The 23,269-nt window shown below is 36.8% G+C and overlaps 4 protein-coding genes across 5 annotated transcripts; 3 read left to right on the top strand and 1 right to left on the bottom strand.

The window, feature by feature from the left end:
* The first annotated feature begins 2,421 nt into the window (after positions 1-2,421).
* LOC117614412 lies at positions 2,422-4,882 on the top strand. The gene is made up of 4 exons (XM_034343213.1): positions 2,422-2,771; positions 2,931-3,045; positions 3,257-3,371; positions 3,611-4,882. Exons 1-4 carry the CDS (start codon positions 2,671-2,673, stop codon positions 4,510-4,512), a joined length of 1,233 nt encoding a protein of 410 aa, XP_034199104.1. The 5' UTR covers positions 2,422-2,670; the 3' UTR covers positions 4,513-4,882.
* Positions 4,883-5,340: 458 nt separating this feature from the next.
* LOC117614411 lies at positions 5,341-8,952 on the bottom strand. Its single transcript, XM_034343212.1, has 4 exons — positions 8,440-8,952; positions 8,162-8,314; positions 6,952-7,434; positions 5,341-6,501 (listed from the first exon to the last, which is right to left on the bottom strand). Exons 1-4 carry the CDS (start codon positions 8,770-8,772, stop codon positions 5,557-5,559), a joined length of 1,914 nt encoding a protein of 637 aa, XP_034199103.1. The 5' UTR covers positions 8,773-8,952; the 3' UTR covers positions 5,341-5,556.
* Positions 8,953-15,382: 6,430 nt separating this feature from the next.
* Positions 15,383-19,167, top strand: LOC117614408 (G-type lectin S-receptor-like serine/threonine-protein kinase SD2-5). 2 transcript variants are annotated; one of them, XM_034343209.1, is made up of 2 exons: positions 15,383-15,622; positions 16,702-19,167. In XM_034343209.1, exons 1-2 carry the CDS (start codon positions 15,564-15,566, stop codon positions 18,983-18,985), a joined length of 2,343 nt encoding a protein of 780 aa, XP_034199100.1. In that variant the 5' UTR covers positions 15,383-15,563; the 3' UTR covers positions 18,986-19,167. The 2 variants fall into 2 exon arrangements, with proteins under 2 accessions (XP_034199100.1, XP_034199099.1); XM_034343208.1 differs by having other exon boundaries at positions 15,383-19,167.
* Positions 19,168-19,419: 252 nt separating this feature from the next.
* On the top strand, positions 19,420-23,058 carry LOC117614320 (putative L-ascorbate peroxidase 6). The gene is made up of 10 exons (XM_034343088.1): positions 19,420-19,660; positions 19,785-19,896; positions 19,986-20,113; positions 20,356-20,426; positions 20,579-20,621; positions 20,712-20,808; positions 21,069-21,152; positions 21,308-21,423; positions 21,886-21,943; positions 22,528-23,058. Exons 1-10 carry the CDS (start codon positions 19,513-19,515, stop codon positions 22,628-22,630), a joined length of 960 nt encoding a protein of 319 aa, XP_034198979.1. The 5' UTR covers positions 19,420-19,512; the 3' UTR covers positions 22,631-23,058.
* The last annotated feature ends 211 nt before the right edge of the window (positions 23,059-23,269 follow it).

The following is a 23,269-nucleotide window of genomic DNA, read 5'->3' as shown; positions in this document are numbered from 1 at the left end:
AGGGAAGTACGAGCGTCTCCTTTTTTATTTTTTAGAGTGAACGCGTCTTCTTGCACTCAAATTCGAGTCTTCGCCTCAGTGTAATGGTTTGGGTGGGATTCTTTTTTGAGATATTTAGTTATATGTCATTCTTAGCACTAGTGACATAGATAAACCCTACACCATTTAATTTTTATAGACAAAAACCCAAAAAATGACAGCTAACCCTATTGGATTTAATTTTGATTATTAAATTACTTTGATGCCTTATTGAATGTTTTAGTTTTTTATGAAGTTTGGGGTTGGGCTTGTTTTAAGAAATTAATGCCAGTTTTGTAATTTATAGAAAGTTCAAAGCTTCTTTGTTATGTTGTAAATGGGCTTTGGGTGTGTTTTTAAAGTCCACTTCATGTAGGGTATTTTTATAATTTGAGCTCCGAAATCTATCTATATATATAAAACAAAATGTAGAGAATTGTGAAATATTCAAAATACTAAAAAAATATCATTGGTTAATGCAAACATTAATAATTGAAATTATTAAGTAAATAAGGATAATATGATAAATTTACACTTTCATATTAAAAAATAATTTAAAATTAAAAGAAAAATCAGATAATAATTCCTATTTTTATAAAACATAACTATCCATCATCTTTTTTAATTCTAAAATAAATTTAAATTTTTCAAAAAAAAGCCTTTTACAAATGCAAAACCGCATACAAAAACACTAATTAAGTATAATAGTGAATTTCCCATCTTCTTTTTACAGTCAATGCTCGGTTGTATTTATTAATTTTGATGACATATAGGGTATATATTGTGTTTGCGCTATTGTGTGGGTGGGTCGTACTTATGCGCAATTTCGGACTGACACGTCACCATCTGAGAAATCAGATAAAAAATGGACTGGGGGACGGATAATTTATATACAAGCTTTGTTGGATGTCATGGTAGATGCACAGGTGGCAGGCATGCAGATGAGGTGGGCCTCCTCTCGTAAGTCTCTAATTTGTGGGCCCGCACAGTGATGCTTGGAATTGGAGGTTTGGTGGAGGCAGAAAAGGACGCAACTTTTTCGACTTTTAAAAAATTGCCATTCTACTTGAAACTTAAGGCCTCGTGTGTGTGGTGTCCAGAATTGGGTTTGGACTTTGGAGAGACAACCAAATTAGCTAACTCGGATTCCAAAACCGGATTCCGGCCCAAAATAAAAGTTTTGGATTTGTACCCTATTCTATCTGAAAAGATTCGAACTCAAAATTAATTGACAATAATGATAAAAAATCTTGACTACATGTTTTGTAATGCAAAAGCTTCACTTCTTCGAGAAAATATTTACGATATGCTTGGACCTCAAATTCCAACCTTAAATCTAAAATTCTATAACTTAAATTTCGAATCTTTATTTAGGGCTTGAATCCCATTTTGAATTATAGACACAAATTTTGAACTCACACTCAAGGTGCAATCCTAAATCCCCCACTATCTTTTTGTTTTCAAATTATAGAAATTTATTGAATACGATCAATAACAATTGGATCATGTTCTAAATGAAGATTAAATGTTACTAGATCAAATGATCTTTGGCTAATAATGCATGATGGATGGCATGTATGACACATGTTTCCTCATAAAACCAAAAGTATGGTAAAACGTACTTTCCGCCTAATAAATTTGCATGTGTTCCCTTCAATGAACGCTTAACTATTTGATTTAAGCCAAGAGTTTGATGAAATATTGTCCCAAAGCGACAAGGGGCAGAATCACATCACAATTATGTTGACTTACCAATCACCTTTTTTCGTATTTCTCATCACATTTAGATTTCAAGAAAATACCACACAGGTGCTCACGAGTGGATGATTTCCGACTGTTAACATTCATTATTGGGGATACATGTAAAATTATCGTTGATGGGTATGCGAGAAACAATGTTATTTAGATTTTAGAGAATAGATTTTAAACCCTAAATCGTAGAGTTTAGACTAAATTACATTTTTTTATAAAATTTGGTCTTTGGGTCAAATAATTTGTGTAAATTGTACACATGATCAGTTGTAGAGTACAGTTGGTTTCTGAGTTGGGAAGCCATGTATTTAACAGTGTGTGAGGTTGGGGTTGCTTAAAGGTGACCGACAGTGACAAATATCATACGAACTCTGAACTCTCTCCCCCACACCATTCCATGAACACATGAATACATGAATTATCAATGTTGTGGTCACTGGTCAGGAGAGAGAGAGAGAGAGAGAGAGAGAGCCAAAAAAACAAAAGCAATTAAAAAAGAGAGAGGGACTCCTGGGGTTAGGGGAAGCAGGCATGTGGATGAGTGGGGGACACACCAAACTCATCAATTGAAACCCTTTGAAATTATTGAGTTTCTGACATTCAAAAAACCAATAAATAAAAAAAGCATAGCAAACAAACACACACCCGACCCAGTTGCCCCTCTCTCTCTCTCTCTCTTCTACTGCTCACTTGAAATCTTGGTGGAGCTGCTGCATTTTGGGTCAGTGTCTTGAAAAGAAAAGTCTTTAAGGGAGTCACAGTGAATAAGAAAGAAAGCACAGGCAGAAGCTGCCTCAAGTTCTCAACTTTTTTCATTAGAGCCCAATTGGAGTTAAAGAAGTTTGCTTCTCTCTCTCTCTCTCTCTCTCTCTCTCTCTCTCTCTCTGTGAATTGGTGAGGATGCCAAGATCAGGCCCAAGACCATATGAGTGTGTTAGAAGAGCTTGGCATAGTGAGAGACACCAACCCATGAGAGGTTCTCTCATTAAAGAAATTTTCAGGTTCCCCACTCTCATCTCAACTCTAAATTTGCATGTCTATTTTTGCTTTTTGTATTTTTTGTATTTTTGAGTTTTGGGTGGGTTTTGAAATGTTGAACTTTACATTTGTGCATATATCTATTTGTCTCTAAATAGTAATCACTTATGTGTTTTGCTCAGGGTTGTGAATGAGATCCATAGCTCAGCTACCAGGAAGAACAAAGAATGGCAAGATAAGCTCCCTATTGTTGTCTTGAAAGCAGAAGAAATTATGTACTCCAAAGCAAATTCTGAGGTAGTCTTTTACTCTTTTCCTGCTCTTATCTCAACCAAAATTGCTTACCCTTGTTCTAGATACTAACGAGTATTGATTTTAAGAATTCAATTTTGCCTTTTCTATTTTCTACATTTTTTAGTAGCAGAACAGAGTTGTGGTGTATGTTGCTGAAGTTTTACTTATTTGGCTCTTGTAAAGTTTTGTGCTTTGGAACTCTGTTCTTTTATAGGCTGAATACATGGACCTTAAAACCCTTTGGGACCGAACAAATGATGCTATTAACACGATAATTCGGCGTGATGAGGGTACTGAAACTGGAGACTTTCTTCAGCCTTGTATTGAAGGTAGCTAAAACAGTTTTGAATTCACTTTTTTCTGGTTGAATCTGTTTGCAATTTGGGCCAGAATCAGTCTCTGGATATCTGCATCTGGGTTTTCATCACTGTTAATAAAATTTGGGATGAGACATAAATTCTTGATATTGTTTAATATTTTCTTGGTTGTTATCCATATATGAGACTACTAATTTTAATTGTATATTTTCTTTCTGTGTTAACTCTTAATTTTTCATATAACAACCCAGCTGCTCTCAATTTGGGGTGCATACCAAGAAGAACTTCGAGGAGTCAACGACATACTAATCCATCGTGTTATCTGATTCCCATCACTTCCGATGTCCCTGGCATTTCTCCTAGCGTAGTTGAGAATGCTAGTCAGAGGGATTACACATCCAATTCACAGTATAGGCCTCATTGTCCAAATTTTGTGAAACCCAAAAGTATGACAACCCAACTTGGCTTTGAATCTAGATTCCCTGTTGTCCAAAATAATGACTGCACTACTATGAAATTCAGCATTGCTTCCGAAAATATTCCTCCTTCAGGTTATGACCAATTCTACCCTAGGGAAAGTAAGGCAACATCTAATTTTTCTTCATACCCTCTGCACTATAGAAAATTTCCTCAGTTTGAAGAACTCAAGCCTGGTTTTGTTATCCTTCCTAAACCAGTTTCTGACCCAATAGAACCTGCCAAGATGGGAGTGATTTCCAATTTGCTCTGTAATGGAGATAAATCAAATGACAATACACAAACAGATACCAGGGACTACACCGAGAACCCATGTACAGTTGGGTGTGATTTGTCTCTGCGGTTAGGCCCATTGTCTACGCAGTACTCAATCGGTGAAAACAGCCAGCCTGAAGAGGTCAAAGATGTTGGTGCTCAGGAAGGGACCATGTGCAGTGATCAGTCACAACCACAATTTGATAGACGGCCCTCTTTCATTGGTAAGGGTAATGAATATGGCCCAAGAGACTCGTATTCAAGTAGGTTGAATTTTGAAGGTGAATATATGAATGTACAAGCGACAATGAGAAAGCGAAAGGCAGCTTTCAATCACCCAACAGGGGATACCAAATTTTATAGGCAGCCAGAGCTTCCTTTTAGTCACTTGACTGGAAGTATGAGAAATGGAGGTTTGTAGACTGACTCCTGCTTTAGTAAAGTTAGTTGCTTCAAGATCTTGACATTGGCTTAGCGATTAAAGCTTCTTTTTGCAATCTTGATGTACTTCCTAGCTACATTACATGGTAATGAACTGAGCTGCTCTTGCAGTGTTGTAAGACATGAAATGTAAATAGTGAATCTGAGATTAGATTAGATGAGGGAATGGACTTCGGATCTGCAATGTAGAAATGGTGATATGTCACCCATGATGCTTTCTAGAACCTAGAAGTTCATGTAGTTATGGTATTAACTTTAATTTTGACTTGTGGAAGATTTTGGTTTGTGGTTACGCTCTCTCTCAAACTGGCTTGAACTTGTTCAAATTTGTGTAAGATTGAGTTTGATTAGATTGGCCTTGTGATGGTGTGGCTAAGAGATTCATAGGATAGGATTATTCTTTTCTGGTTGTGTTTGGATATTATTAGGTATATGGGATCTATGTGAAAAAGGGCGGACATTCCACACAAACACAAACCTAAACTTTACTGTTTAAAGAATAATCTTTGATTCATTAGTGGTAACAGATAAGGTTATGGTCCTTATGGGCCCACCTTTAGATAGGTCTATTATAGAAGTTGGGGGAAATTTTAGTAAGAAAGAACTCGATGGAGATTTTTGTTTGTGTGAGTGGGGGACAAGGAGTTTGTCACTTTAATACACACAATTATCTCGAGCCATTATGCTTTTGTGGTTTCTTGTTTGATTAACAAACAAGGCAACAGAAAAGTATATGTTTTAATGAATGACTGGATGGGGCTCTTTGTTTGCAACTTGGTACGAATGGTGATAAATTGGAAAGGCCATCTGTGGGGTCAAAACAAATGCTCATCTTTCTTTGTTTCAGCATATCCTCTAACTTGAAACATTTTTCTTTTCTTTTGTTAGAGTTATTTTTCATTTTGGTTATGTGACCTATACATATAGTCGACTTTAAAATCTCATTAAAATATCTATCTAGTCTCAAGAGTATCAGAAAATGTTAAGGAATGAAACCCTTCTATACAATTCTGGTGCTTCATTTCTATGCACTCTCTTCACCTGAGAAGAGAGAGTAAGTGGAAGAAGTTGCAGAAGACAAAGTGGAAGAGGAGGAGGAGGAGGAGGTGTAGTGGAACTCGATCTGCAAACGCCTGTGGAGAGGTAAAGTAGAAACTGTCCCCTTTTTCTCTTCCTCCTCAAGCTCCCCAAGTGGTATGGCAGCAAGAAATCTTTTAATGAACTGTCTGCAACACTCCTTTCCACTGCATAATTCTTCTAGGCTTTCCTCCTTGTTACTCTCAGACCCTGCAATGTCCTCTGAGCCAGCCTCTGCTTTCCCATACATGATGCTCGAATTGTCGAATTTTAGTATGTATGCCTGGTTACACCCTTCAAACAGCCTCTCACCCAAAGAATCCATGATATAGTAAGCATCACCTTCAACCTTCAGCACAAAAAAATGGTCGTTCCAGCTCACTATGTATATCCTTGGTTTGTCTAACATGGTGTTTCTATTGATCCCATCCCATATCTCGTCGAATGACATGAGTCCCTTCAAGCACTCGAACTTCTCAGGGCTGAAGAATCCGATGAAAGACTTGTCAGGCAAGACGTCGAGAGGTCTAACATCAGCTTCCAAAACTGTTTCCAGGTCGAAGTGTTTGTTGGGAAATAAGTTTATGTAAGTTTCGTTGCTGCAGAGTTTTTGCCACTCTGTGGAACCTTCTGTTATGAGGCTGTCGAATTTGGATATTGTAGGCATCAAGTCTTGGTTCGAATGCAGCCAGTGGGCGATGACTGCAACTAGTGCCGTGCAGGCACTCTCTCCGGCCGCCTTTTCGCTCCGTTGATCGAAAGAAGCAAAGAACACATTGGTTTTGAGCTTTGCCAGCCCATCTCTGCTGAATACTTCCTTTAATTCCCATCTACTTGTGATGCAATCTCCATGTTGGTGGTTTGAAGAATATTCAACAGTAGTATCTGATTTCTGGAGAAAAAGAAAATCCACATGAGCATCATTTGGGAACATCCTTTTGTCTCATAAAGAATTATAGTAAGAAGCATTGATGTTTAGCAAAGCTTGAAGGATTCATATTTACTCATTACGTTTTTTTGGTTGGTCAATATATTTACTCATTATGTTGTTGACTACTTTTTAAATAGAGGTGACTTATGTAAGCTGGTCTCACCTCTATTAAAACTACGATCACCAAAGTGATAGTAAATGGACATGTTATGTTGTAAATATCGTCCAACTAATTTTAATTAAGATTTTTTAACACATGACATTTTAACTGGACAATACATGTCATTCAACCTGTCACGTGACAGGAAAGTTTTTATCACAAGAACATTTATCGAGTAGATGTGGTCCAAATAACAAGACTTCCATGTCATTGTCCTAACTCCAACTTTGAACTAACAAAAGGTTACATACCTGTATAGAATCACCGAGATTGTTGTCAGCAGAAATTTGAAGTGCATTGGCCTTGCTAGTCTTCTCAGCATAGGGCTCCACTTTTCTTCTCCTTGGTGGTTTGCCACTCAACCACTTTCGCTTTCTCAAGAACCAACTCTTCTGGCCCGAGTCAAATCGAATCAAACAACTGGGGGACGATCCCAACTCGGGCTTTGAACTCAACTCTGCACTGACACCATTCGAGCTGAGTTCATTTTCTGGCGACGACCCTTCTGAGTCGGACAGGAGGGATGACTCGTCCCAGTCACTAGAAGTCATGACTCGGTCCCCATGACCCTTTCTCTCATTGTTGCTCGTCTTTCTAAAGCTCCTAGAGTAGCTTACACCTCGAAGCAACCTGTCCTTGTCTGAATCGGCTGAGTCTTGACCGAGTCTAGCTGAGTCTTGACCGAGTCCTGCCGAGTCATGTGAGTTTCTGACCTCAGAAAAGCTTAGACAAACCTGCATAAGTCACCATCAATCAGACATTGAAAAGCCATAAGCTTACAATGAAATGAAAACGAGACCATTAATTTAATTACTACAAACTTGTCTTTTCTTTTTATTTGGGAGCTAAAGCTGAGACTTAGTAAAACTAAGATCCTATCAAGATTTGTTTACATCGACTAGTAAATTTATCCCACCGTTTCATGACATGAACAACGAAAAAGGACTTGTATTTTAGCAGAAAGCAAGATTTTCACCACAAGATTTTATACTTAGAGGCTCAAAATTATTTTTATTTTTACTTAAAATAAATTATATTGGGGAGGGAATCCAGGTACGGAGTAAATAACTGCTCGTAACCACTAGAGTTACAAGTCTCTTGCCCCGAAAACATTCTGAATAATGAACACAAAAATTGAAGAAAATAAAGATGCTGGGTATTAATATTATTGCCTAATTAGGATGAGTGACCTAACAAAAACTCTCTTTACCTTAAATGGGAATTAAAATAGCTAAGCAAGGTCTTAATTCCCAATTAAAGCGACTAATACAATTCATTTACAGTTCAGCAAATGCAACTTTGTACAGGTAAAAATGACAGATGACCAAAAACTGAAAACACCATAAATGATAAATCTTGTCTGTATCCTTAATTTGCCATTAATGTACTATTGAAGCTAATTACCAAAAATAAACAAAAATGAAAAATAAATTAATAGTAAATAATAATGAACTTAATTACCAGAAGGGTAGCTTCTCTGGGGTTCATCCCTTCCATTTTCAAAGTGACAGAGAGCTTCCTCTGAATCTGAGACTCCATCTTCGAAGCCATTTCAGCTAAATTCAATGAAACCTTCCCCAGAACCACCATACCCTTTAATATTGCACTCTCCCCCTGAAGTCACATTTAAAAAATAATTATTATACTTTCAATTTCAAACATTCAACAATTACACAAAATGCTTAATCTTTAAAATTAAAAAAAAAAAAACCCATGAAGGATAAAGAATTGAAACTTACATGTAACAAAGTGAAAGTCAAATCCCAGGGGCTAAAGGCACCACCTTGCTTCCACCCAAAACTACAGAGGCTCTGAAATTCATCATCCCATTCAACGACCTCATGCCCTCTGCTCAGAAACCTATGGCTGGTGTAATTCTTCTGGTGCCGTGAAGATCTTCTGCCATAGAATGGAGCCTGAGACCCTTTCCATTTCACCTCAACCACCACACCAACCCTCTGCTTCTCATCCCCCACCACCTTTCCATTGTAGTCAAACCCTTCAAGCTTTATCTGGTTCACCTTGACATGGAACCTCTTTGTTCCCCCACGTGTCCATGGCGACCACTTCATCTTCTTCAATCCCTTTTTCCTATTTCTGTGAAGAAACCAAAATGTGTTTGCAGAGAATTAATTGGGTTGAGAGAGGAAATGAATAAAACAGAGGGGAGATGAGAGTATGAGTTTTTTTATTTTTTTATAATCGAAATAATATTCTAAATTGTTATAATGTATCGGAGGTCTTTCTTTATTGAGTCGTAAAAGAAGTGAGATGACAGCTATGATTTTCTAAAGCTTTTTGTATGCATGGCCAAGTCTCTGTGAAAGGAAAGTCCAGCGCCTCCAAACGCCCGTGTTTAATGCGAATCCGTGTGCGCGCGTTATGGCTTTACACGTTTTCGGAGAGAACCCTCAATTTTTGGGACATGCACGTGACTATCACGTGAGTTGACAACAAGGGTTATCTGGCAACTGTTTGTTTGTTGGTTGGTTGGGTTTTAAGGTACGTACATACAGTACAGGTTTGGCTGGGGTGGCTACGCAGGGGATTGGAGCTTGGGTGGTGACGCGTCAACGCGGACACGCGGACAGCTTGCACACGTGCATTTTTTGTTGGATAAGTAAGATTAGATGGGAGGAGTTTGGAGTTGGACGAATGGATTTATGCGTGTGCTGCGTCAATGGGCCAATGGCATTGCGTAGAATGAACGACCTTCTAAGAAGAGGATTGCTAATTGCCTTATCTATTGTTTTGTTTATGTCATTCAAAGTTTTTAGACCATATTGTACTTTCAGATGTGACGGGGCAACATTTTCGTGGATGACGGGGCAGCGATTTGGTGCCAATTAAGGATCTTCCGATATTAAATTAAAGTGAATTTACATATCGATTAGACTGGACTTTAACCCAATACGGCTGAATTTGAAAAAGAAAAGAAAAATTTCAGTGTTAGTTTTACAATGCTAACCAAGCCCAATTAAAATAAGCCAACACCAACTGTAAAATGGGTTGATAGATTTAAAGTACAAAAATTATGGCCCAAATTATATTATTTTTGCTTCTTCTCTTTTTACCTTTAATATTTATTTCTCTCTTTTGAGGCATTGCTCATGGAAGTGCATCACCAAATCATCATGCCTAGATCACTTCTTATTGTGCTAGGTTTCACATTGCAAATGTAAATGGAAACATAGACCTGACAATTAAATAATAAATACATAAAAATTAGTGAAAGATTGGCTCCATTAGGGATCAGCTGTCCAATCAGATAAAGGTTAGCTGAGATATCATCCTCCAAGTCCGGAGATATCATCCTCTAAGTCCATGAGTTGCTTTCGGCACTTCACTTCAAATATTAATGGCTGCATGCATCCGCCACCTAAATTGTCTGCCTGCATCTTCTTAAATTGTCATACCAACTTCAACTCCACTAAATGCTCGAGGCTCTGCAAATAACCTGTGTAGTAGTAATTTGGAGTAATTATTATTATTTTTTTAAATGTCAGTTCGAGTATTTTAGCTAGCATTCGTATAGTATGTATGAGTCTAATATTATCTCACCCGTTATGCTATAGTATGTATGAGTCTAATATTATCTCACCCGTTTAAATATGAAAAGTTCTCACCCAAAAGAAAACCCTTGAGGCTGTTTTTAAATAGTAAGTGGGCTTAGGCTGGGCTTGAGGAAACACCCAATTTTAAGACAGCACATGCATTTTCATTTTCATTTGGGCCAGCTATGTTTTCTTCCGGCGATTTATTGGGGATTCGAACTTGGCTCAATTCCCTTTCTTTTTTTAAAGGGAGGAATATTGATAATCGAACAAAGAAAATATTCCAACTTAGGTGTCTCTCGACACTCAACTTCATAAATAACTTGGGTGTCAATAGAATCACCATATTCTAAATATCGAAGGTGTACAATACATCTTCGACATAGACAAGAAAGTCTTATATGTAATTTGATTGTATACTCTTTTGTATTTACAACACATTCTGTCATGTGGTAACGTAGACATAAAAAGATATGCGATCGAGTGTATATAAGATTTTATCAACGAGGGCCAATAACATGAACCACCCGACTATACACTAATACAACCATGAATGGATTTTTGACATTGAGAGTTTAGCAAAGCTCAACCAATGCATTTTCCACTTTGTTGAAATTGAGAAGGTTTATATATTACCTAATGCATATTTTATGTGCAAGTTGATTTGTGTGTTTTTCAAATTTGCAAGTTAATGTATGTTTTTCAAAGCTCACGCCTTTAAGATATTGTTTGAAAATTTAAAAAGGTATTTCTTCCGAGCTATGTGAAACCCTTTTGTGTTGTGCCTAACACCACGATCCTTCATATATTATTGATACCGCTTTCAAAGTCATATCTATGTTTTTCTCCTTAAACTTTTTTCTTTAACTATTATTAATTTTTTGTTTTGACTTTAATCTCCTAATTTTTTTAATAAAAAACTTTATTGTAATGAGGATAGCATTGTTTAGCTATTCCCGATTAATAACATAATGAAAAATTTAAAAATTATCCCACTTATCATTGTGTTATTGGTCGAGGATAGTAAAAAGTATCATCTTAGTTGTATGAGAGTTTTACTCCAGTTGTATGAGGATTACATGATATCATTTTCACATCATTATGACTGATGTGGTCAATATTGTTAAATAATTTATAAATAGTGCTTCCATGACTATAGAGGCATGGAAATTTTGACAGCAAGAACAAGAAGAATTACTATTCATATATGTGTATATATATATATATATATATAGGTGATCTTTACTGTTGATAGTTTGACAACAAGAGAAAATTACTCATCTATGTTGTGAGATGGTGATCTTTTGTTTTAATTTGAATCATTTGTGGCCGTACGTAAAACAGTATATAAACTACAACGGGGGCCATGATGCGTGTGAACTGCGGTCTCAAAACTTGGAAAGACGAAAGAAAAAAACATAAATTTTACATCAAACATAATAGCTATTTTTCTTTTTCTTTTTAAAAATAAAAAAATGATTGAGAGTTTGAGCATGACGACTGCGAATTCATGAATAATTAAGCTTCTAGAAGAAGTCCAAAATATGCTAATCACATGTTGGGATCTCCACAAAAAGGCAGAGTTGATTCACCAAGATATATGTAGTTGGTAGTTGTGTTTAAGTAGAGTTTAATCGGTTGGTGTCATTCATTCATTATAAATATTTATATGATTTTATAGCATGTTTGTAATCACTAGTAAGATCTGGAAAATTAATGCTCAGACATGAGACATTATAATATTTAATCTCAATAGTCTTATCTGAGATTACCTTTGTTTCTAACGAATGGAAATGGGTGCGATATGAGCCCATGTGACCATCCCATCAAATTCTGATTGTTGTCCCTCTCATTAAAGAAGGGGAGACTGTTTGAGGATGTTGTTTGGGAGAAAAGAAAAGAAAAGAAAAGAAAAGAAAAGAAAAAGTTTATGTTCTTCTGGAATAGAGAGATATCAAAAGACGGACTGCCTTTTCGAAGAGAGCTTTTTCTTTTTAAGGATTTGATTACCAAGAAAGTTCTTGGAATAGGTTTCCTTGTATCATCTTTTGTCTAACTTTTCTCAATAATTTGGATGAGATTAGGTAAATGGAGAATGCACCAAAGGAAGTGGGTTAAAGCGAATACACATAATGAACTAGTATTGGGAATCAGTTCCATTTCTTGGTCCATTTAAAAACAACCCGAGTCTCTACATTTAGAGATGGTGCATCTACATTTATAAATATAAATATAAATTATATGTATCAGAATTTGAGCATCTTGTCTTGTTGTTCCAACTTAATTCTTCCACCTGTTTTTATGTCTTATGTATATACTTAACAAAACTAATACGAGCATAGCTGCATAGCCAGCATATGCATGTATAAATAAGTAAAACAAGTTCAACCGCACATGGTTTTGTTCCCACCGACACACCAGCAGTACAGGCTGTCCAGCTTTGCTGCAATTAAGGTTCCTGTTATAAAAAAAAAAATTATTGTGGATTCGATTAGATATCTACAAATGGATAATGAGTAAAATTATTAGAGAGATGAATCTACGTAATAAAAATGAATTTAGGGTTTACTTGTATTGTTGAAAGTTATCTAATAAAATTTAATTAAAAACCACATAAGTACTTGTCGATGCAACTTAAGGACTTGCATATTAGTCATTATGTTGTATACAGATGAATTCCTATTTGATCTAATCGTCACTAGACGAGTTATCAAGTTAAGCCCACAACTTATATCCTCGATGGAAATTCCATTCCACACACGTACATATAGAATTCCAATGAAAATCATATGATCATCCATATATGCATACATATATGCATCTAACTTGGGGCAAAATTTTATGTCGAAGGGAATTCTAACTCATCGACTGTAACAAGACAGATACATTATTTCTAATTAATTGATCTGATCCACAACTACGTATATATGCATATAGTTTGATGGTAATGCGCAAGTCTTCAAACTAAATCTTCAAGTTAGGTCATCTTTGAATGCTCACACATATATTTTACAATTTGGGTAAGGATCACGGGCTCAATTTAGGTCATCTTTTTCTTTTCTTTTTTTGTTTCTCTACTTAGTAAAAAAGTGTTGTGATACATTTTGTTTCTGTTACTAGGTATCTAATACCTTGGCCATTTAAATTTTTGTTTATGATCAAAACATTGTATCTTGATGGTCCACTTGGCAAAAAGTAATGCTTCCACTTGGATTGGATATATAAAGAAGAAGTTTTTAGGACCACCATTGAAAATGAAATTGCTTCTGGTTAAACATCCTGCCTGCCCTAACGGGCAACGAGTCCCATTGGCCAGAAACTTGACCAAATTCGCCTCAGTCCAATTAAGCATTAAATTATCCAACTTTTGTTTTCAAGTTGAACTGCAGAAGACACATCTGCCACACATCATTAAGAAAAAAACCAAGAAAAATCCCAACTCTCCAACCACCACTAGTATTTTCATGTCTATCTAGTAATAACTAAATAAATAAATAAAGTTCTTACTTAAATAAAAGAAAAATATTTGAAGGTTGAACCACCACCCTTTCTGATTATGTCTTTGCCATTTCCAGAAGTTTAACAACAACCAAAATAAAATCCAAAATATATCCCTTTTACACAATTGGGAATATTTTATAGGATAGCCTGAAGAATTTAAACATCGCAAATTACACTCCATACAGAATCAAAATTTCAAGTTAAACCCTCTTTTTCTTCAAATTATTAATTTTTTAATTCACACTGAGTTGACGCTCTAATTTAAGAGCAGAAAATTTAAAGTCGAAGTATTAAAAAAGGGACATATTACCCTAACCAACCGACCTAATTTGCATTTTGTGCGGCATCTCTTAACTTTAGATTGAACACATATCACTAGGCAATTATTTACGATTTAAATTCCTTTTTTCTTTTATTTACCCATCCTCTCTTTAGTCTTATAAATGGTTGTAAGTGCTTGATGCAAGAGGAGTGGATCTGTTCTATTCAACATGTGTTTCATAAGCAGAATGGTGCTGCTGATGCTTTGGGCAAACCAAAGCTATGAGCTACAACCTTAGCTTCATGATTTTGAGGAGGTTCCTGTTTTTCATGGTGATAAGGTCTAACATATCGATAGTCCAAAAATACGAAAATTTCGACAGAAATATCGGAATATTATCGATATCGATAAAAATTGAATAAAAATCAAGGAATTTGTAAGAAAAACTTGGAATTTTTTATTGAAACTTTGGAGGATGTTTATTTAGTCAATTATCTATTAGTTTATCACAAAAAAAATGAAAGGAAATGCATTGTATGATGGATTTAATTGATTTAAGTTGATTAAATAGTGAGTTGACAAATAATGTGAGTGTATAAAATATGTAGTAATTAATGAAAGAAGATTAAACACATCATAATCATTTATATATATGATTTACTACAATATTTTACACTTTATACATTGCATGGTAAGATACATGATTTAGTACCACATAGAGTTCCTATAAGGTTCAAATTTTTCACTATCTTCATTATCTCTATGTGTAGAGTAAGTGTATTGTGAAGAGTAGTCATCAAATGATAAATCACCAAAATAGTTTTGCATGTAATTGTTAACATGCCACCCATATGGATCAGAGATTGGTTGACATTGTTCATAAGCAAAATCATTTGAAGATTGGGTCTCAAATTCTTTCCATGAGCCGCTCAATTCTATCCCAAAAGGAAAGGTCAAAGAGTCACATTTTTATGTGAAAATTTGATTTTTGCAAGGAAACAAAACAATATAAATATACATATTTTAGCATATTATCACAAAAATATAAGTAACATGATGGTTAAGGCGTTGGAGAAAGAGTGAAATGGCAGGAGATACGTTTCAAAATATCCGTGACTTGAAAAAATGATAATATTCTCAATATTTTGTTGATATTATTGATATTTTAGATTATGGGTGATATTATGGATGTTGGTGTTAGGGGTGTAGCTAGGCCCCCTTCTTCTTCTTTTTTATGAAGATAGCTAGGCCCCGTTTCGTTTCTGCTTAGTTTGTTTTGTTTGGGGCTTTAGCCCTCCTCCGTACCAAAAAAATATATAAAAAGAGAAAAAAGGAAGAAGGCGGCTTCTGTAGTTGTCATGGGAAATGGGAAATGGGAAATTGGAAATGAATTAAACAATTAATTATTGGATCTGTCAATCAACAAAAAGACCTTCTCTTTTGACAGTTTCTCAACCGCATTTTAAAAACAAACAAAGCCTTACCTCAGATCTCTCAAACTTGTGACAGAAGCAGAGAAACAGATTAAGGAAAAAGCCAGAGACCCATGCCGCAAATCCACTACTTGTTTCTGCTACCTCTATTTCACACCTTCAAAATGAGGAGGTGAGAGCTACCTCTCTCTCTCTCTCTCTCCGTGGTTCTGTCCTATTCCTCTAAATACTTCATTAATTGATGTACATGAGACTCTGCTTCTGTATCTGATTCTCTTCACATAATCTGTTTCTCTGCTCACATGTTTTCGTTTCATGGCCAAATGAGAATTACCCTTTGATTTTCCTCTTTTCTGGCACAAAGTTCGTTTCCTTCTCATTTCATGGCTGAATGGATAATTGCCCATTAATTGACATTGTCAAGTCTCTTACTTTCACACCTTAAGTTCACACCTCAGCTGGGTTTTTGTCAAATTTTGTGTTTTTTTATGTCCTGAAGCTAGGATTGTCTGAAAATTGCAGCCACCGAGCTTAGCTATGAAAATTTTGGATCTTCTTGCTGTATTCAATGCAGTAAAGTAAGACTTAAGGGGCAGTTGGTAGATAAGAAAAGTGTCAATGGAAAATCCATGCTTAAACTGCTGAAAGGCTTTCCTCCTTTTCACATGTGTTTTCATCTTGATCCTTCTGGGTCAAAGTTCTCTTCTTTGCACCGGCTAGCCAGTTCTCTTCAACTCCTGGTACCTCTCACCTCTCTCTCAGTTCAGCTTGTCATGTAAAGTTATATGTTTCCTTCGGTGTGGTAATCTTTTTTTTTGGTCACTGTCTGGACTTTTGAAAATAATTTGGGATTATGTTTAAAGTGGGAATTTGTTAGATTCAGTTTCTGAACGTAGATCCTGTGATTGGCTACCTCATATGCAGACTGTTGAAAGTCATTATTTTCTTCTTCACATCCTTGTTTCCTTTATGATTCTTTCTATTGTAAATATGTCTCGTCTCTTCTTTGGTTAGCTGTATTGTTCTTCTGCAATCATTTGATTTTCGAAATCTTGGCTAAGTACTGGTTCTTATAGTAGCCATGGGGAATTGGAACTTCTTTCATTTCATGGGATTCATATTTTTGTCTGCTTTTCTCTCTTCCAAAATATGCCTGGCTAGTGTTCGAAAATTTGGCAAGATTACTCCGCCTTTCGAAGGGGCTCAGATGAATTGGATTGATAATAACGGGCTGTTTCTATTATCTAACAGTTCTGAATTTGGTTTTGGCTTCGCTACTACTCCCCAAGATGTCACATTGTTTCTGTTAGTTATTGTCCACATGGACAGTTCGAAAGTAGTCTGGACTGCAAATAAGGGGTCCCCGGTTTCAAATTCTGATAAATTTGAGTTTGATGTTAAGGGCGGTGTGTTCTTGCAGAAAGATGGAAGTGTGATTTGGTCTGTGGATACTGGTGGTAAAAATATTTCTGCAATCGAATTGCAGGACTCAGGAAATTTGGTTTTGCTTGGAGATGACAGTGGGGTAGTTTGGCAAAGTTTTAGCCATCCAACTGATACCCTATTATGGAACCAGGATTTTCTTGATGGAATGAAACTTGTAAGCAATCCTAACTCCAACAACTTGAGCTATGTTCTTGAAATCAAGTCTGGGGACATGATTCTTTCTTCAGGTTTCCAAACACCACAGCCTTATTGGTCTATGGCTAAAGAAAACCGTAAAACTATTAACAAAGACGGTGGGGTGGTCACTTTAGCATCTATCAGTGAAAATTCATGGAATTTCTATGATCGAACCAAAGTGTTGTTGTGGCAATTTATTTTCTCGACTGATACTGATGCAAATGCCACATGGATTGCGGTGTTAGGAAGTGATGGATTTATCACTTTTAACAATCTTCAGAATGGAGGGTCAAGTGGTCCTTCAGGAACAAAAATACCAAGCGATCCTTGCAGCACCCCGGAACCTTGTGATGCATATTTTGAATGTTACAGTAACAACAAGTGTCAGTGCCCTTCAGGTCTCAGCTCCCGTCCAAATTGCAAGGCGGGGATTGTCTCCTCATGTGATAGTTCAAAGGGTTCTACAGAACTTGTAAATGCCGGGGATGGGCTCTATTATTTTGCACTGGGATTCCTTCCACCATCTTCAAAAACTGATTTGAACAGTTGCCAAACGTCTTGCCTTGGAAACTGTTCATGTGTTGCTTTGTTCTTCCAAAACAGTACAAGAGATTGCTTTTTGTTTGACAGGATAGGTAGCTTCCAAAATTCAGACAAGGGATCTGGCTTTGTTTCTTACATTAAGGTCTTGAAAGATGGAGGCAGTGGTACTGGGGTGAGCAGCAGCAACAAGAAACACTTTCCGTATATTGTGGTCATAGCCGTCTCGACAATACTTGTTATTTGTGGCTTACTTTATGCTGGATATCGATACTACAGGAGGAAGAGAAAATCCCCAGAATCTCCTGTTGAGAATTCAGAAGAGGACAATTTCTTTGAAAATTTGACTGGGATGCCCATCCGTTTCAGTTACAAAGATCTTCAAACTGCAACTGATAACTTCTCGGTGAAGCTTGGGCAAGGAGGTTTTGGCTCAGTTTACGAAGGCATTCTCCCAGATGGAACTCGAGTGGCTGTGAAGAAATTGGAAGGCATTGGTCAGGGAAAGAAAGAGTTTCGAGCTGAAGTCAGCATCATTGGCAGTATCCATCACCTGCACTTGGTCCGGCTCAGGGGCTTCTGTGCAGAAGCAAGCTATCGACTTCTTGTTTATGATTACATGGCAAATGGATCTCTGGATAAATGGATCTTCAAGAAAAACAAGGGAGAATTCCTGTTGGATTGGGAGACAAGATTCAATATAGCATTGGGTACGGCTAAAGGGCTAGCTTATCTCCACGAAGATTGCGATTCGAAGATTGTTCACTGTGACATAAAGCCTGAAAACGTTCTGCTCGACAATAATTACCTTGCCAAAGTCTCAGATTTTGGTTTGGCAAAGCTAATGACCAGGGAGCAGAGCCATGTTTTCACAACACTAAGAGGAACTCGAGGGTACCTTGCACCAGAGTGGATCACCAACTATGCCATATCAGAGAAGAGTGATGTGTATAGCTATGGAATGCTGCTGCTAGAGATCGTTGGTGGGAGAAAAAACTACGACCCGACAGAGACTTCTGAAAAATCGCATTTTCCCTCGTATGCCTTCAAGATGTTGGAAGAAGGCAAACTGAAGGACATCCTTGATACGAAGCTAGGGAACGATGGAGCGGATGAGAGGATACACACAGCCATTATGGTTGCTCTGTGGTGCATACAAGAAGATATGTCTTCGAGGCCATCAATGACCAAGGTTGTCCAAATGCTTGAAGGCCTCTTTCCTGTTCCTCAGCCTCCAGCTGCCAACTCGATGGGTTCTCGCCTTTTTTCGAATTTCTTCAAATCGAGCAGCGAGGAGGGAACTTCCTCAGGACCATCCGACTGCAACAGTGATGCCTACCTTTCTGCAGTGCGCCTTTCGGGCCCAAGATAACATTTACTCAAGAGGAGAGACGATCCTGAGGCACTTATGGGTGATGGCTAAACAATGCATACATTGCTCATCACCCATATTTCTGTATATTTCTTCCATTACTCAAATTTTGTAACATTAGCCATTACTTTCTAAGCTTAATCACATTAGCATTACTTTCTAAGCTTAATCACTTTCTTGTTTCTTGGCTCCTGTTTTTCTTCTGTAAATAAAGCGTACGATATAGTTTAGTATTGCAAAATAAAGAGATATTACAAAGCTTGCAATCCCCATTCATCAAGATGCTCAAGTAAAAGGTGCATGTTTTAAGACCCAAAACAACCTCTCTTTAGTACCAAAAAAAACCCAAAACAACATACTCAGAAACAAAGGTTGGCTTTTAACAAATCTTATGCTTTGTGGTGTTTAAGAGTACATTGATCCCCTGGATTCGACTGCAGGGGATGAGGCCCCTTTCCAACATAAAAATCTCTCTTCTTCAAAAGCGCACAAACCCATTTCTTAACTACCTCCACCGTCCGTTATAGATGGCATCAACTACCTGCACCGTCTCCCTTATCTCCTCCACTAAATCTTCCTCCACATTCCCATTAAAATTCAATTTTCCCGCCAAATCCCCCTCAACGGTCAATTTTCGCGCCAACCCTCTCACCGCCGCCAACGCCGCTTCTTCAGGTAAAAGCAAGCACAACCCTAATGAAACACGGATTAGATTAGGTGTTGACTGTGTTGGGTTGCTTAGAACAATGGAAGGAAGCTGAATTGTACTATTTGATGCACCAATTATTCAAAATCACAGGAAAAGATCTCATCTTGGGAAGAAGAGGACTGGTATTTACACTTACAGCCACACTGCCATTGCTTCTTCCCTTCTCTGAATGCATAGAGGCCTTTGCTGCGAAGGCGGTAGAGTGAGTTAAACAAAATCTTCAATCTTTTCAATTTGTGGGTATTGATATGTGCAAAGTAATTACTGGGTTTTTTCTGTGACATTCGAAAGGTCGGACATAAGTGAATATGAGCTTGTGAAGGAGGAGATTAGGAAGGTGGTGACCAAGGGTAAGGCTGCTGGTGTGCTTCGTTTGGTGTTTCATGATGCAGGGACCTTTCAAGTTGATGAGAATTCAGGTATCTATATTTGTATGCATTAGCCATTGCTTTTTACTCATTTCCATGGCTGCATTGGCCTTTCAAATTGAAGCAATATCAACTGGAATTGGGATTCATATACGAATGGTTCAGATTTGTTGTGAGTAGCCAATACACGAATGGTTCAGATTTGTTGCATTGCACAATCAATTGCCAACCACTGACATGTGTTCCTTTGAAATATAGATATTGTCTGAAGTTCATTCATGTTGTTATTGCAGGTGGTATGAATGGTTCTGTCATTTACGAACTTGATAGACCAGAAAATAAAGGTCTTCAAAGTCCTTTCAAGGCATGCCCTCTCTCTCTTATATGTGTATCTGTTCATTAGTTTCCATCGAATTCCCAAATTCTTAATTTGTTGAACAAAGATATCGATTAAATAAAAGTCGTTTAAACGATCTTCTACCAGCTAACTTCTCAGTGGATTAAATTGTTGGTTAGATTCTAGAGAAAGCAAAGAGTGAGGTGGATACAGTACAACCAGGTTTCTATCTTCTGAAATACTGTTTGACTAGGTTTCTGTATTAATGGTTGTTTTAGTGCTGTGCTAACATGTGGATGTTTCCAAAATTAGTGTCTTGGGCAGACATGATTTCTGTGGCTGGAGCTGAAGCAGTTTCAATATGTGGAGGTCCAACAATCCAAGTTTCGTTGGGCAGATTAGATTCAAAGTAAGCTGCATCAATGGAAAAAACAACCTCATGCTTGAATCCTCAATATTTCAGTTGCCAAGTATTATTAATGCTACTAGAAATACTATAAAGAAAAAGAAAAAAGTAGAGTTAGTGGAAAGAAAACTAAGTCTTGTTTCTCTGCAGCATTAATATGGAGAATCAATCTAATCCTATCCTACCAAAAATTGATAATTCCAGTTTTTAGAAATGACATTGTGAATAGCTACTTATCTCATTCTCTCATCTTTTTGTTTTAGGGAGCCTGATCCTGAAGGAAAACTTCCTGCAGAATCTCTGGATGCCTTTGCTCTGAGGCAAAGCTTTCAAACAAAAGGCTTTTCGTGAGTTCATATATGCTAAAAGATACCTTTTTCAATTTGTATGTTGTAGATGTATTTTTTTCCTTTTTGTAAGTAAAGCACTGGGGAAAAGTTTATCATCCCAGGCTCTGCTTGGTACAGGTTTAAACTAAAACGTGACTGTTTTGTTTTTGCAGAACTCAAGAACTTGTTGCTCTGTCAGGAGCTCATACCATTGGAAATAAAGGTTTCGGAAGTCCAACAGTTTTTGACAATACATACTTCAAAATTCTGCTTGAGAAACCATCTTCGGGTAAATAACAGTGACTTGGATAATCTGCATATTAAAACAGGCTTAAAGAGAAACCCCCTGCACTCACTTAAGCTCGCCCCTCTTGGGGAGTTCATGTTACAAACTTACAACATGAGATAATAACAGAAAAAAAGGAACATAAAGAGTAATCATGTTCTTTGAGTAATTGCTTTTTCATAAGAGTGAATTTCAATTTTTGTTTGATCTTCAATCAGATTATATTTTTCATTTTCATGCACAAGTACGATTTAATCAATTTGCTTGATTAATATGGTCCCTCTTCTTTTTTTTCCCCACTGAATGCATGCTTTCATGCGATCCATGATAAAGGGAAAACATTATTGCGACTTATCTTGACACCTCTAAAAATTCATGACTTTGTATGCATTTATTTTCTCCCCTTGTGAAAGTTTCTTTTTCTTTGCTGTGCGCGCGGTCACTGATTCTATTCTTTGCATGCAGGTAGTATGATTGGGCTTCCTTCAGATCGTGCGCTTGCCAAGGATGATGAATGCTTAAGGTCTATTTTCTTTCAAAAACTTTCAGCTGTCCTTTTTTCTGCTATTCCATATGTTGATAAGCATTTAAGCCAGCCAAACCAGTTATTTAAACAAGTATTGAAATTAATGTAATTCGGCTGGAAGACTTTGAAATAAAGAGCGAATATCTCTTTAAACAGTAGTTATGCAAGACAAATCTAATTTAGGTTAAATCAATCCACAAGTTCTTTACATTAGTTGAGATAATGATCATCACATGTTTTTTTCTTTTGTAGAAAGAAAATGTAAGGGTTTAAGTCTGTATCTAATAATCTGGATTTTGAAATGAAATGAAAATTTGTCACGTTGCCTTGAGCTAGCCGACAAATTTAGTTACTTTGACTTACATATTTCTCATAGATATATGTCTGATTATCTGATATGTTTATGCTCTAGTAATCAGAAAGTTATTAGATATTGCCTAATCCATGCAAGCTAAACGCATACGTTTTCGGTATACACAAGTATTCATTTGCATTGTAGGTATCAACTTTCATGTTTATGTTACATGTAGTATGTGTTTTGTATTCATATCCGACTGAAGAGAAGCTTATTTCGTGTACAGATGGATCACAAAGTATGCTGAGGACCAGGACGTTTTCTTTGAAGATTTCAAGAAGGCTTATGTCAAACTAGTGAATTCAGGAGCCAGGTGGAAGAGCTTGTGAAATAATTGCAGGAGCAACATAATGCCTATCATGCAGAAATGGAACACGGTACAGATCAAGAAGTGATGAATATTGGGCAATCAGATCCTCATATATACTGTTCAAAGTGACCCATCAAATGATTAAATGATTAGCTGCCAGCATTAATCAAATGATTAGCTGCCAGCATTAATCAAATGATTAGCTGACAGGTAAGGAAGGTGACCCCAGGCAAGACTTTATATTGCATAATTAACATGTCATCAAATAATTCAGGTACGACCTTGATGTACAATCAGTAAAATGTTTACTTGGTTTAGGCTCTTGAGGCACAAAAAGAAAGAATTTTTGGACCAGAAGTGTAGCTGTATGATGTGAGAAAGTCTAGGTTATAGAGCAATCATAAATTTCTAGCTTCATAATTTAATCATAAGAAAGTGATCCATCAAGATAATCTCTCTAATGGTGGAGACCCCCATTCTCAGCTGTGCCGTGTCACTGATTTTCGTAGTTTCCAAATTACAATTAATAGCGTGTGGATTCAGAGTTAAATTTCTGGGCCTGAGCAACTGCAAGTCAGCAAGGTCTCAAAGGTTGTTTTCTGGGTACCAAAAACACAGACCCACTTCCCTAATTCCTCGTCGAAGATGCGGCCCATTA

The sequence above is a fragment of the Prunus dulcis genome, chromosome 1 (genome assembly GCF_902201215.1).
Source record: "Prunus dulcis chromosome 1, ALMONDv2, whole genome shotgun sequence".
NCBI lineage: Eukaryota > Viridiplantae > Streptophyta > Magnoliopsida > Rosales > Rosaceae > Prunus > Prunus dulcis.
This window is presented reverse-complemented; position numbering and strand designations above follow the sequence as displayed.

Excerpts from the sequence above, each read along its gene's own strand:
- LOC117614412 (XM_034343213.1), top strand. The coding sequence starts at position 2,671 with ATGCCAAGATCAGGCCCAAGACCATATGAGTGTGTTAGAAGAGCTTGG. Across the intron at positions 2,772-2,930 it reads CTCATTAAAGAAATTTTCAG|GGTTGTGAATGAGATCCATA; the intron begins GTTCCCCACTCT and ends TGTTTTGCTCAG. Across the intron at positions 3,046-3,256 it reads ACTCCAAAGCAAATTCTGAG|GCTGAATACATGGACCTTAA; the intron begins GTAGTCTTTTAC and ends GTTCTTTTATAG.
- LOC117614411 (XM_034343212.1), bottom strand. The coding sequence starts at position 8,772 with ATGAAGTGGTCGCCATGGACACGTGGGGGAACAAAGAGGTTCCATGTC. Across the intron at positions 8,315-8,439 it reads TGACTTTCACTTTGTTACAT|GGGGAGAGTGCAATATTAAA; the intron begins GTAAGTTTCAAT and ends ATGTGACTTCAG. Across the intron at positions 7,435-8,161 it reads CCAGAGAAGCTACCCTTCTG|GTTTGTCTAAGCTTTTCTGA; the intron begins GTAATTAAGTTC and ends TGACTTATGCAG.
- LOC117614408 (XM_034343208.1), top strand. The coding sequence starts at position 16,532 with ATGGGGAATTGGAACTTCTTTCATTTCATGGGATTCATATTTTTGTCT.
- LOC117614320 (XM_034343088.1), top strand. The coding sequence starts at position 19,513 with ATGGCATCAACTACCTGCACCGTCTCCCTTATCTCCTCCACTAAATCT. Across the intron at positions 20,114-20,355 it reads TCAAGTTGATGAGAATTCAG|GTGGTATGAATGGTTCTGTC; the intron begins GTATCTATATTT and ends TTGTTATTGCAG. Across the intron at positions 21,944-22,527 it reads AAGGATGATGAATGCTTAAG|ATGGATCACAAAGTATGCTG; the intron begins GTCTATTTTCTT and ends TTTCGTGTACAG.